A 14,804-nucleotide genomic window follows, 5' to 3' on the forward strand; every position below is an offset into this window, starting at 1 on the left:
TGTATACTTATGTAAATAAGGTATTTCAGTTTTTTATTTGTAATAAATTTGCAAAAAATTCTAAAGACCTGTTTTCGCTTTGACATTATGGGGTATTGTGTGTAGATTGATGAGGGGAAAAAATAATTTAATCCAATTTAGAATAAGGCTGTAACGTAACAAAATGTGGAAAAAGTCAAGGGGTCTGAATACTTTCCGAATGCACTGTTTATCTTTGGTAAAAGAAATATCACAAACCTAGCGCACTGGGCCTTTACTAGTCCTGTATTAGCGACTGATATAGCCATCTGTAGCTAGGGCTTTTTTTGCAGTTGAGATTACATTAATAGTAGGCCTACATGGTGCAAGGTTCTAACAGCAGACCTATTTGCTTGCTGCCAGCTCTTAGCAAACTGTTGGAAAAAATTGTGTTTGATCAAATACAATGCTATGTCTTTGCAAACAAATTAACAACAGACTTTCAGCATGCTTATAGAGAAGGGCACTCAACATGTACTGCACAGCTATTTTCAGGTTTCTCCAGAATGTTTATTTATTTAATCAATTTTAGAACAAGGCTGTAACGTAACAAAATGTGCAAAAAGTTAATGGGTCTGAATACTTTCTGAATTCACTGTATACCACGGCTGTCACCAATCAGCATTCAGGGCTGAACCAGTTTATAATTAAGCAATAAGGCCCGAGGGGGTGTGGTATATGACCAATATACCACGGCTAAGGGCTGTTCTTAAGCATGGGGTGCCTTATTGCTATTATAAACTGTTTACCAACGGAATTAGAGCAGTAAAAATAACTGTTTTGTCATACACATGGTATATGGTCTGATATCAGCATTCTGGGTTCGAGCCCTGAATGCTGATTGGCTGAGAGCCGTAGTATATTAGACCGTATACCACGGGTATGACAAAATATTTATTTTTACTACTCTAATTACATTGGTAATCAGTTTATAATATCAATAAGGCACCTCGGGGGTTTGTGGTATATGGCCAATATACCATGGCTAAGGTCTGTATCCAGGCTCTCCGCGTTGCGTCGTACTTAACCATAAGAACAGCCCTTAGCCATGGTATATTGGCCATCTTCCACAACCCCTCGGGCCTTATTGCTTAAATAACGCACATAGTATATCAGCATGGTAGAATTCAATGGCTATAGTTCATTCTTACATGTTCTATGTTTGAGCTGCTTTTGAAAGTAAAAGTTGAATTGAAAACATTATTGGCATTGTTGAATTCGATTTTCATAATAGCAAGCTAGGACTGATGGTTTGGTTAGCTAACTTGCAAGTTTGTTTGTTTGGTTACCAAGGCAACTACTGTAGCTATCTAGTAAACTTCCTAGCTACTTCAGTGGATGTTGAACACATTTCTAGGGGAAAATGTGTTAAATTATAGCCATGGTATAAAAGGGATAACCAACTCGGGGCTCTATGCGTTCTCTGGAAAATAATGCAACTCCATGGAAAGTTAGTTCCACTCCTCTAGTGCGTCGTGGAACACACCTTCCATGGAGTTGCATTCTTTTCCATAGAACGTATAGCCTTTGGTTGATTTTCCGGCCTTACATATCATTACATGATAAATCAACCAGAACTTGAAACCCTAAACCTATGTATTGCCTATTTTTAGCTGAATCCTGGGTTGAATTGAAACAATAGCTGTTGATGAATTTGCAAATGTTATATAGACCTAAATAGCATAATTGATGATATATGAATGATAAAGAATGGTCACATTTTATTTGCTCTGTTAAACCTACCCTTTGGAATGACTTCGATAGCAACAGTAAATCTGTTTCGTTTTTAAGTGGAGATCGCTCAACAATCATTCTCACGATTGCACATTGGTAATAGTCAGTGACAAATAGCATGTCTGGGCTTGGTTAAAACCCTGGATGAGAGACCAAAGAGTAGCTGTAGATAAATCAATTGTTTTTTTTCTGTTCTGATAGTCGATATAACTTTGAAGATCTGACGTTGTTTTAAAGGTACAATGTATTTTCCACGTAGGTTCCAGGTCACAATACATTGACAAATGACGTTGAAACAATGTTGATTCCAACCAGTTTGTGCCCAGTGGGAAGATTGTTCGAACTGTTTTATATACAAGCGGCAGCAGAGTCACCAAATATATTTATAACCAACCCAAGATAGTTAATCTGTGTCGTTTTCAATGGGAGTAAATTAAGCATAGTGGGCAGAACACTCCATACTCTCCCACTACCGGCCACTGGGCTTCCTCTCCTCACCATATTTGGTGGGGAGTGGAAATTCCAACCTGTTGCTTCAGATTTATACATCTGGTGAAACAACTGGCTCCTTGTTCTATCTGTGAAGTCACAGAGTGACAGCACGAAATCTCCGTAGTTTTGGCAACAGCAAGTCGGGTTCCTGAAAATCCGGAACCGCAGCCACTCCGTTATGGGTCGTAGCCTATAGTATTTGTATTTTTAGGGATGTCACTTCTTGCCACTGTGGGGCAGTAATGCTTAAGGTGATGGGTCAGGTCATAGGTTAGGTTAGGTTAGTTATAAAGGATGACGAAGATGCACAAAGTAAATCGTAATAGTGGGTACATTTCCGTAACAACAAAGAGCATTAAAAGGCTTAAAAGATACGTTAGATTTTTTACAACCAAATCTCTATTTTTTATGTAAATGCCATGTTATAGAAGGGTCCAGACACCTTTTTTGTGATTTCACTTGTTTTTGAGAAACTTACCCAAACAGTGAATCATCCTTTTAGAGACGGCAAGGCTCTCAGTATAGTGATGCAGCTTTTTAGATGTTGTACACATGAAATTGTCATTCCGAACTTTATTCGCAATGTTATATTTCATTTTGTGTGACTCAAGCAGTTTTCCCCTACACAGCTGTGCAGGCCGGTGTGTCCATATAGTATACAGACATTATTCATGATTTTAACTTGATTTTAGTTCGTTTTTGGAGTCAAAGATAATAGTTTCAGTATAGTTTTAGTTTTTCAAACGGGTTTGTTAATTACTTTATTTCAGTTTACTAAATTGTTTTTTCATGATTCGTTTTCGGTTTCATTTTTCGTTTACTATAATAACCTTATAGGAAGGTTACTATGGGTGTGAAATGTATCAGGAGATGTGTATATTTAGCATTTGTACAATTATTTTGATGTTATATGAAAGTAGAGGGCATATGTTTCTAGAACCGTATCACAATTGTGAATCGATTCACGCTTAGATCGAGTAGGCCTATTTGGCTGTTTTGACTGACAAATCCTTCATCCTTCATTGACTCCCTGTCAAAATAAAGGTGAAATAAATTGATTCAGTTAGTTGGAAGTGGTCCCTTGAACGTATAGATGGCTGGTGTGATCAAATGTAAACCATTCACATCACCTAGCATTCAGCATCTCCACATAGTATTCATAATTCAATGGATAAATTGCCCGCTTAAAAATACCATGCAAGGCAATACACAGAGCATGAGCATGTACGGTAATTGCAGACACCAAAGTATTCTGTATTTTTCTGCGTTGAGTAAGCAAGCTTGAAGCTTGGCTAGTAGCAAATCCCATTATCCTGTTTCTGCCACATGCTTTCCTGACTGAGATCAGAGAGGCACCCCTCCCTACCTCTGTCCTCAACCATCACATGCAACACCAAGCCAAGCCTGCATGGATGCACATGGACACACAGCCTCACTTGTCTTGGAACCTAGAATGTACTAAAGTAACCCTAATACACATGATCTATTGTGTTTTTGATGGCTGACTTTTGCATAGGCCTAGCACTCCCATACATAGGCCTCAAACTTTGTTTTGTTGTCACTGCCAGAGCTTCAGTGTTCCCTGCCTTGTGATCTCATTACTGCATGTACAGGGGGGGTGTTGCTAAAAAAGACTTGGTTAAGCCAATTAGAAGGAAGGTTACTAATCCTGTTCTCAGATTCCCAGCCTGTTGGGAGGAAGTGAGCACAACCCTTACCAGCCTACAGGCAATGGCCTCTGATATCATGGCTCTTCCTTTACTGTACATTGAAATGGAAATAGTTATTACACTAAATGGGAAATCTGACATGGATCTTAAATAGCTCAGTAGCACAAATACCTGTTGTGCAAGGCTGAGCGGGATCTCAGGTTCTGTCACAAGCCCCCATGGAAACCATTGCCAAGAGCTAGATGTGCTTTTAGCATTTTTATAAATAACACCTGCCCACAAGTTATGAATACAGGCCTCATATCTTCATGCAATGACCTCAGACAAGAGATTTGTGAATCAAACGTTGTCAAGAGTCTCTTCAGCCCCTTTTTCACATAATTGCAGCAAACAATTGTCCAGTTAACGATTCAGAATATGCAACTGGTTCAAAAGAAGCTACAAAACCTTTCACATTCAACAGCAGAGGAAACATGTTTGCAAGGAGAAGCCATCTATGTGTGCAACATTATAACATGAGGAAATGTAGCCAGTAAATTCCATCAATGTACATGCATACAGACAAACAGTTATAGGAGTGGCATGCATATACTGTCCCTGCACCTGAGTACAGCTATGTAGCCTACATGATCATGCCAGTGCTGACTGTCCATTTCCACACCCATTTGGTCTACCCCAGAAGTTGATGTGAGGCTGGCTACTATTGCAGAATTCAGTCTTTCTGACGTGAACAAGGTAGATCCAGTATGTGTTCAAGTGAAGCATCTCTCTGGGAACGAGATTAGAGGGAGTCCCCTCAAGTCCTCTGAAGTTTAGTTTGTTTCACGGATTTGAGGCAAATAACCTGTGTCAGTGTTCGGTGTGTTGGACACCTCTGGGGGAGGGGTGTATAGGATTGAGTTTTCTTTTTCTTTTCCGGACAAGAATGCTGCTCTGTTGAGATGCCATTGAGATCGTCTTGAATAACAACTATTTCAAAACCTTCCAAGTACAGTGTCTGTGTTGTCCTCATAAGTAAAACAATTTTCTGTAAAGGTTGTTTGATTATTGCTCACATTTCGTGTGTTTACTTTCTTTCTCAGACCCATAACCTGAGATGACAGGGAGTTTGTAGCAGGACAGTCTCACTGAAAAATCTACCAATAACACAAGGGAGGGAAGCCTGACATTATCATTTAAAAATGGAATCATTTCAAAATCCTTACGGGTCCACGCTCAACCGCAGCCAATCGCTGATGAGTGGCCTGGAGAAGACACCTCCCGCGTGCAACAAGCCCACCCACTCTCGGAGCAGTAGCACTGCCTCCTCCCGTCACTCCCGGGTGAGTATGTTTCTTCCACCAAGAGAGAGTCACAATGACAAAGAATCAACATCAACACATTCAATAAACAATCAACACATTCACAGTCACTGAACAAATTAAATTCTATATGTAGGCCCATTCTGCACTTGTTTAAATATCAGATATCCAAACAAAACATCAAACTGGATGTTAACATCTCACAAATAACAAGACTGTCTCTAGATGGTTGTTGATGTGTCTGTTATGGTGTTGTCTCACCGTCAGAACATTAAAGATTGGGAGGTGATGGATGACCTTCAGGTGGACATGACGTCAGGTGACAACCCCCAGGACCTGACCACCCCAGGCATCTGTGAAGGATACCTCCTCAAGAGGAGAAAATGGCCCCTGAAAGGCTGGCACAAGGTCAGGAAACTGTCCATTCATCCAATCCATCACTGTGTTGTTTGGTCACTATTTTGGAAATTAGTTAATTTTTGCCTTAAGTCATGTGTTTTTTATTCTACTTTCAGAGGTACTTTGTGTTGGAAACAGGGATCTTGCGATATTCCAAAACCCAACAAGATGTAGGTGCACATTCCCTTTACTATGTATTTTAGTTAAATTATGAAAACCTCACCATTAATAATGGAAAGCACTTATTTTTTATTTTAAAGATCACAAGGGGAAAGCTCCATGGTTCATTAGATGTCAGCCTTGCGGTCATGTCAATCAACAAGAAATCCAATCGTATCGATTTGGATGCAGGAGACATTCTATATCACATGAAGGTATGCCCCGTCCCTTTCACTTTATTTTAGCTTGTTGACTACGCTACATACATTATGATTAAATAACTTAATAAACTAAATTGAGTATTGTTCAGGGTTGAATTGAAGAACAGTTGAGTTGGATTATCTTTCTGGGATTACTTTTAGAAGCCTGTAGTAATTCAAATGAACTTGGTGCCACTCTTCCTGTTCTTTCGTCTCCTAGGCCAAGAGTCATGACCTGTTCTACATCTGGGTGACCAAGCTGAGTGCCCACCGCATGTTCAAGAAGAGCGAGGCTGCTCAAGTGCACAATGGCTTCCTCCAGGCCTTGTCCCAGGGCACCAGTGTGGCTGGACTAGCACAGAGGAACGGCATGCAGGACGTGGTAAATTCTCTTTGTAGAGGTCCAGTCTCTATTGGTAATGATGGTGGTTCATAGTCTTGTATTGACTCTCTCTCTTCTCTGTCTGTCTGTGTCTGTTTCTCTGTCCGTCTGTCCGTCTGTGTCTCTCTCTCTCTCTCTCTCTCTCTCTCTCTCTCTCTCTCTCTCTCTCTCTCTCTCTCTCTCTCTCTCTCTCTCTCTCTCTCTCTCTCTCTCTCTCTCTCTCTCTCTCTCGTCCGTATACCAGTCTTCCTACCAACACTACCAAAGCACTACAGGCTCTTACATTGGTGAGATAGCTGCACCAACACAGTCAGAGTTTCCCTCGGTCAATCCTGGGGTAAATGGGAAGGTGTCAGCCTGGTTACAACAGACTCATGACCCAGACAGCTGTGCTCAAGGTACTGCACTCTTATCTTGTATACAAAGTACACCCAATATGTTATAGTTTGTTAGAGCTGCCAAACTTAGAAATATATGATTTTTTTGTACTCATGCAAACAGTATCTCTAGCTCCTAATTCTCATGAATGGTACTTCATGGACGACCATGGTTAGGAAATTTACAAGTGTTTTTCTCTAGGTCTTAACTCCCCAGTAGAACTGTTCTGGGACCTGCCCTAACAGTCTCTGAATTGTTTTTGCAGAGCTGAACCGTTGTCAGTTGGACCTGTCTGAGCTGAACCGGCTGGTCCAGAGGCTGCAGTCACTGGAGGGGGGGCAGCAGGCCTTCCCCAACGGAGAGCTGCAGCGCATCATCAGCATGCAGGTGAGATGGAGCAACACTACGGCCCAGTTCCAAACCAACCCTTCCTAGGATAGGTTTAGCAATGTGGTAATGGTTCCACCCCAGCCATCTCATAGGCTAGGATCAAATATCAACACTTATCCAGTTGTTTCATGACTACACATTTTCCCAGGGGCTAGGGGTGACTTTGGAACTGGGCATACCAGTGAGTTGCAGGACAAGGGTGTGAGACATGCTTGAATTTAGTAATGTAATGAGACAACTGGCTCATCCCACTGGGCAAAAACTGGTTGAATCAACGTTATTTCCACGCCAGTTCAAACAAAACTTTCAATGTGATGACGTTGAATCAATGTAGAAAACGTAAGGGAATTTCATATTTCTTTCCCACCCAACTTTACTAAATCCAATGACAGGGTGACATTTTGGGTTGATTTCACATTTAATTCACATCTGTGCCCAGTGTGATGTCGGTTCAGTGATTTAAGAGTCTTTTTTTAATTCCACCAAGAATCTCTCACTTGAGAAACCCAAGAAGTCCAGGTCTGGCAAGATATGGGGTCACTCACGCACAATGTCAAGAGTGGAGGCCCTCGGAATGGTAAGACAGGTTTGTAACATATAAATCATTTGGTTTTAGCTGTGGTTCTTAGATCAAATGTGGAGGTGATTTAGGAAAACTTTAGACTGACCTTTTAGTTTTGACTTATGGATATTGTTCCAGTGAATTTTCCAATGGATTTGGTACTAATGTTCAGATATTTTTAAATCCCCAAAATCCTGAAAATCCTAAAGGTGATTGTGTACCACTAAACAACCTGTTATGAATACAATGTGTTGGGTTTGTGTATTAGCCAACCCAATCCCCTGATAACATTTAGGCTTCTTTTTAATCCAAAGCCTTTTCGTGGGATTACTAAATCGGTGAGTCAAGACTAGGACACTAGGCAGACTGCCAAAGCATGGAACTACTAGTCCTAATTTAGCTCTTCCATGTTGTCCAGACAGTCATATATAGACAAAGGGGTACATTTGTTTACAATGGAAAGTAACATCAAATCAGATGTAACTTCAGGGACAGAGTAAAGCAACCATTTACAGTAAAAACTGAAGTTGTAGCAGTGATAAAAGTTTGAGAAATAAGACATATTTGTTTTGGTTAAAACCTTGTAGGACATACATGCTCCTAGAACTTGACGCTAGCTTTTAGCATTCCATAGTAGCTACATTGCATGGCTTGTACATAGCTTTCCTTAATTGTCCTTCTACATTAAAACATATTTGACATCTCACTAATGTTGGGAATCAGTGACTAACAAATACTGTAGAAAATGGTTGTTCTGTTTGTTCTACTTTTTCATTCTCCATCATTCCTCCATTTTGTAGCTGTCCTCTAGTCACCTGAACAGCTCTTCCCACATGGGTGCGTCTGTCCCCTCCCTCCCAGACTATGTACCCTCCATCCCAGACTACGTCTGCTCCCAGCTGTCCCCTCCCACCAATACCTCCCCTGAAGGCAAGAAGATCCAGCAGGACATCTGTATCATGTCCCAAAGAGGTCAGAGCCAAACACACACACACACACTTTGCCTTCCGGTGTTGTTGTAACTACTGATGCTAAATGTGAATTTCTTGATTTTCTTGTCCCTGTCAGTGCACATGTCCCTCAAGTCTGTGCATGAGGCCTTGGCCCAGGAGCGTCAGAGACTGCAGGACACTTACCACCAATCAACCACACTGGCTGAGGTGAGAGTATACACCTTCATAGAGACAGGCTTGGTTTACAATAGACATATGAGTGCTTTTCCTCACTGATTCTGTCTGTTTTGCGGTCTTTCTCATGGTGTGTATTGTTCGTCACTCTTCCCCTCTCTTTAGACTGCATCTGGGAACCAGTCCCGCCGCACGCCCTCAGTGACAGACTCTGCAGCAGAGTATTTTGATGCGAGTGACGACGTCCTGAATGGGAGCTCCTCTGAGTCTGACGAGTCTGGTCTGAGCGACAGGACCTCCAGCAACTCTGAACCTGAGGAGGGCCATGGTGAGCGTGAACACAATTGGCCCAGTGTCGTCCGAGTTAGGGGAGGGTTTGGCCGGGGGGGCATGACTTGGGTCATCGCGCTCTAGCGACTCCTTGTGGTGGGCCGGGCGCCTACAGGCTGACTTGGTCGTCAGTTGAACAGTGTTTCCTCCGACACATGGGTGCAGCTGGCTTCAGGATTAAGCGAGTGGGTGTTAAGAAGCGCGGCTTGGCGGGTCATGTTTCGGAGGACGCATGACTCGACCTTCGCCTCTCCTGAGCCCGTTGGGGAGTTGCAGCGATGAGACAAGATCGCAATCACAAAATTGGGGAGAAAAAGGGGGTAAGAATTAAAAAACATTTTGTTTTTCAATGTATTGAAACCTTTAAATCTCTTCCCCCCAGCTTCGGCCACTCGTGAGTACCGTGCCAGCATCTCTAAGGCTCCCAACAGCGTCGTGCCCAAGAACACCGGCCGCCGTACCACGCTGCCTGCCCACTGCCCAGAGAACGCCCACGTGGGCCTGATGCAGATCCTCTACAACAATATAGGCAAGGACCTGTCCCGTGTCTCCATGCCTGCTGCTCTCAACGAGCCCATCAACCTGATACAAAGACTGTGCGAGGAGCTGGAGTACTCCGAGCTGCTGGACACTGCCAACAACACACAGGACCCCTACCAGAGGATGGTAAGGATTTTTAAAGATACATGAATGTATATGTCTTCAATATTTGGTAAAGCAAAGGATGTACTGCTTTTAGATAGACCTTAAAGACGCTGAATGGGAAAGTGCTCAAAGTAGCAGCATTTGGTCACATCAATAAACTATGATAAAGATTTTCCATTCTGTCAAAGGTATATGCTAGAATACAGTATACATTGAGCCTCAGGATTTAAACGGAACCATGACATCTACTGTATGTTAGTGATTTACAGTAGGTTAGATTAGAAGACTGAAGGTGTTTCTCTGTTCTTGTGCAGGTCTACATTGGTGCCTTTGCTATCTCTGGTTATGCTACAGCTCACTACCGCAACCGCTACAAGCCCTTTAATCCACTCCTGGGGGAGACCTATGAATGTCTGAGAGAGGACAAGGGCTTCCGCTACATCAGTGAGCAGGTAGGAGGACTGAACCTTCTCTGACATCCCTCAGCAGAACTGAAGAGTGACCAGGTCAGACTAGTTCTATCAGATTCAGATTAAACCATTCTTGTCTTTCATCAGGTTTGCCACCATCCCCCCATCTCTGCATGTCACGCAGACTCAGATAACTTCTCCTTGTGGCAGGGTGAGCTTTTCTGATTATAAATTAGCAAAACCTTGATTCTAGTCAGCTAGCGATAAGCAAGTGTCTTAACATTTGTTTTGAACCATTTTTGTAACTATACTATCTGACATTTTTATCAATAATGTTTCTCATTGAACACAACATATTTATGTCACCTGAACAGACCAGCGGTGGAAGAATAAGTTCTGGGGAAAGTCACTGGAGATCATGCCAACAGGGATCGTGAACGTCACTCTCCCAAGGTAAGTGCTGGTCCTGGTGGCCATTTCTTTACTATCTGCTCTCTCAAGCTGTTAGAAATGAAAATGTAAAACGCTCTACCTTCAATCATTCTTTCAGGTTTGGGGACCACTATGAGTGGAACAAAGTGGTGACTTGTGTCCATAATGTCCTGAGCCAGCAGCGCTACCTGGAGCACTATGGGGAGGTTATCATCCGTAACCTCAACAGCAACGCATGCACTTGTAAGATCACCTTCGTCAAGTCCCGCTATTGGGGGTCAGACACCAACAAGAATGAGGTGCAGGGCATTGTGCTGGACCAGACTGGGAGTGTTATCCACCGGTTTGGGGGGTTGTGGCATGAGGGCATCTTCTGTGATACTTTTCCCACTCCGCAGTGTATCTGGAAGCCAAGTGAGTATCCCACCCACACAAGGAAAACACTCAATGAGAGTTTAAAACAGAATTCTTGTATCAGTAGCCTTCAAACCCTAAGGGCTCTATTTCTCCTGTACAGAACATTGGACTCATTATGTGCGATGCCCATTGAATAACAAATGTTAGTATGTAGGAAGCATATTTAGAAAGACCAAATGTACAGTTTTGTCACACAACACAATGCCACAGATGTCTCAAGTTTTGAGGGTGTGTGTAAATGTTATGCTGACTGCAGGAATGTCCACCAGAGCTGTTATAAGCCGCCTCCAACATCATTTTAGAGAATTTGGCAGTACGTCCAACCAGCCTCACAACCACAGACCACGTGTAACCATGCCAGCCCAGGACCTCCACATCCGGCTTCTTCACCTGCGGGATGGTCTGAGACGAGCCACCCAGACAGCTGATGAAACTGTGGGTTTGCACAACTGAAGAAACTGTCTCAGGGAAGCTCATCTGCGTGCTCGCCGTCCTCACCAGGGTCTTGACCTGACTGCAGTTTGGCGTCGTAACCGACCTCAGTGGGAAAACGTTCACCTTCGATGGCCACTGGCATGCTGGAGAAGTGTGCTCTTCACGAATGAATCCCGGGTTTCAACTGTACCGGGAAGATGACAGACAGCGTGTGTGGCATCATGTGGGCGAGCGGTGGGGTTATGGTATGGGCAGGCATAACCTACGGACAACGAACACAATTGCATTTTAACAATGGCAATTTGAATGCACAGAGATACCGTGACGTGATCCTGAGGCCCATTGTCATGCCATTCATCCACCGCCATCACCTCATGTTTCAGCATGATAATGCACAGCCCCATATATCACAAGGATCTGTACATAATTCCTGGAAGCTAAAAATGTCCCAGTTCTTCCATGGCCTGCATACTCACCAGACATGTCAACCATTGAGCATGTTTGGGATGCTCTTGATCGCGTGTACGACAACGTGTTCCAATTCCCGCCAATATCCAGCAACTTCACACAGCCATTGAAGAGGAGTAGGACAACATTCCACAGGCCACAATCAACAGCCTGATCAACTCTATGTGAAGGAGGTGTGTCGCGCTGCATTAGGCAAATGGTGGTCATACCAGATACTGACTGGTTTTCTGATCCCACCTTTTTTTTAAGGTATCTGTGACCAACAGATGCATATCTATATTCCCAGTCATGTGAAATCCATAGAGTAGGGCCTAATGAATTCATTTCAATTGACTGATTTCCTTATATGAACTGTAACTCAGTAAAATCTTTGAAATTGTTGCATGATGCATTTATATTTTTGTTCAGTGTACATCTAGCTACATGATGTTGAACTTCCATCCTCTCAGGCCAGGGGCACAATGTATGAATTTATGGTTAGATCAGAATCTACGTTATAATCATTGGCCAGTACGGAGAATTAAGTAAAACCACAAGTCCAAATCCCTATGTCCATCCATGGCTAATTTAAGACATTTCAGAATTTAGCTAGCTAGCTAGCCACCGAAGGACAACGAGATGCAACAATTGAAGTTTTTTTCTGTTAATGACGTTTGGCTTTTGATGTGATTGGTCTTAAGCCAAATCCAAACTGGCTTCCCTTGACACTTTTTTTGGGTGTGCCAGGACCATTCACAGCTGAGCTCACTCAGTTTAGCTCAACACTGATTGGCTATTATTATTATTTATTTTTATATCAAAGTAGGCCAAATGCTTGCTGGCTTCCCTTGCATTCATTGCTATGGGCGGCAACAATGTCATACTCTTTTTGACCAGACATCATCAGATAGATACGCTACACATACAGAGACAGAGGGGCGCTGTTTCGCTCACTCGGATGCCTTCTCTGGTGAGAAACATTCAGCCTCTTGCATATTGAAGGAAAATTATGAAACACAGAGAGAAGAAAGATACATTATTTTGTGTGTTTTTTTCTTGGTAAATGTTTTGGGCAAGCCTGGCTCCCCTTGGCATCCATGAATACACACCACTAGTTAAGGTGGAGCCCTAAAGGTTTTTTAGGACAGTTTCTCATGGTTAGTGGTATGCTAACTAAAGACATTATGGTTTGAGGCTGTGGTTACATTACCTCATTACTGTAGCTCATCGCAGTGGCTTCTTTCACCGTGCAGATCCCCAGCCCAACGACCACTACCTGTACTACGGCTTTTCCAACTTCGCACTGGAGCTGAATGAGCTTACCCCAGGCTTGAAGCCTCTTCTGCCCCCCACAGACTCACGCCTTCGCCCTGACCAGAGGTGAGTGGTGCCTCAATGGGCCGTGGAGGGCTTGATTAGGACCGGAAAACCACCATTGTACAAATCACGTTTTTATATTGATAGGATGTTCAATTTCTGAACCAGGAAAAACTCAGGGCCTTACTCGTAGATATGATGTGATGGGTTTGATGAATTGGAGCGTTTTTTATGAGGTTTTTCTCTTCCTCAGGATGCTGGAGGATGGGAGGGTGGATGATTGTGATACGTTTAAAGAAGAAGTGGAGGACAAGCAGAGGGAGCGGAGGAAACAACTGGCTAAGAAAGGACAGGAGCACAAGCCACGCTTCTTCAAGTAAGTGCCTGCCCTTTTTAGTATTCAGTGATACTGAAGCAATACAAATCAGTGTGTCGTCTTATATCTAGGATAATACTTTAACAAAAAATACTTCAAGATATGCTTTCAGTAATTTACATTTTCTGTTAATTTTCCATATTCAGGAAAGCCATGGATTCCTCTGGGAGGGAAGTGTGGCTGACCAACGGAACCTATTGGAAATTCAGAGAGAACCCAGGGTTTGCTAACACAAACAACCTGGAACTATGGTGAATAAACGCACAGACTGGGGCCATTTGGTGGCCCGAGAGAATCGAATTACAAGAATGGCCCAAGTCTGTATTGAAACCCAGAGGATACGTGGTGGGAATTGATGAAGGCATGGATGAACTGTCCTGAGAAGCCCACCTTCTATCATCACCATCTGATTATACACTCCTAGGACACAGAAAACTTCCAGGAAAGTCTGGAAACTACTTGGATCCAATGAACAGTCAACAGTGAACAGTCAAGTTGAAAATAGTTCCCAGAATTCCCTGAATGTGTAGCACAGGACTGCCCAACCCTGTTCCTGGAGAGCTACCGTCATGTAGGTTTTTGCTCCAACCCTAATCTAGCACACCTGATTCTAATAATTAGCAGGTTGATAAGCTGAATCAGGTTAGTAACAGCTGGGGTTGGAGTGAAAACCTACAGGAGGGTTGCTCTCCAGGAACAGGGTTGGGCAGTCCTGGTGTAGCATCACCTGTTCCATCACGTGAGAAGGATAAAGACAGACCTTTGTCATTTTTCTAATTAATTTCTACCAGTACTTGTATTTAGTCCATTGCAATGTAGTTATGATCATTCTCCATTGTTTGTGTACATTTATGTTCTTCTATCAAGATGCATTTGCTTTCCAGAGCAGTGTTTCCAAACTCCAGTCCTCGAATACCCCAACAATACACATTTCTGTTGTAGCCCTGGACAAGCACACCTGACTCAATTTGTCAACTAATCATCAAGCCCTCAATGAGTTGAATCAGGTGAGTTAGTCTGGGGCAACAACAAAAATGTGTGCTGTTGGGGGTACCGGAGGACTCAAGTTGAGAAACACTGTCTAGGGGTGGAAGTGTGAGGTTAATTTGCTCAGCTCAAGAAAACATTTACTGTGGACTAATCTTCAGAGATTGTATATTTTGAAAAATTTGTATTTTATACT

At 42.9% G+C, this 14,804-nt stretch overlaps 1 protein-coding gene across 1 annotated transcript; it reads left to right on the forward strand.

Moving 5' to 3' along the window:
* Positions 1-5,095: 5,095 nt before the first annotated feature.
* On the forward strand, positions 5,096-13,876 carry LOC311100748 (oxysterol-binding protein-related protein 7-like; the record flags this gene model as incomplete). Its single annotated transcript, XM_084141711.1, has 20 exons — positions 5,096-5,236; positions 5,483-5,623; positions 5,731-5,784; positions 5,875-5,988; positions 6,194-6,355; positions 6,600-6,753; positions 6,999-7,120; positions 7,611-7,700; positions 8,000-8,023; positions 8,486-8,657; positions 8,754-8,845; positions 8,978-9,140; positions 9,525-9,808; positions 10,102-10,239; positions 10,345-10,408; positions 10,572-10,650; positions 10,748-11,043; positions 13,182-13,308; positions 13,499-13,621; positions 13,768-13,876. The coding sequence occupies 20 exons, from the start codon at positions 5,096-5,098 to the stop codon at positions 13,874-13,876; spliced, it is 2,649 nt and encodes an 882-aa protein (XP_083997837.1).
* Between the last annotated feature and the right edge of the window lie 928 nt (positions 13,877-14,804).

This window comes from Coregonus lavaretus (assembly GCF_964263955.1).
Source record: "Coregonus lavaretus genome assembly, chromosome: 25".
Lineage (NCBI taxonomy): Eukaryota > Metazoa > Chordata > Actinopteri > Salmoniformes > Salmonidae > Coregonus > Coregonus lavaretus.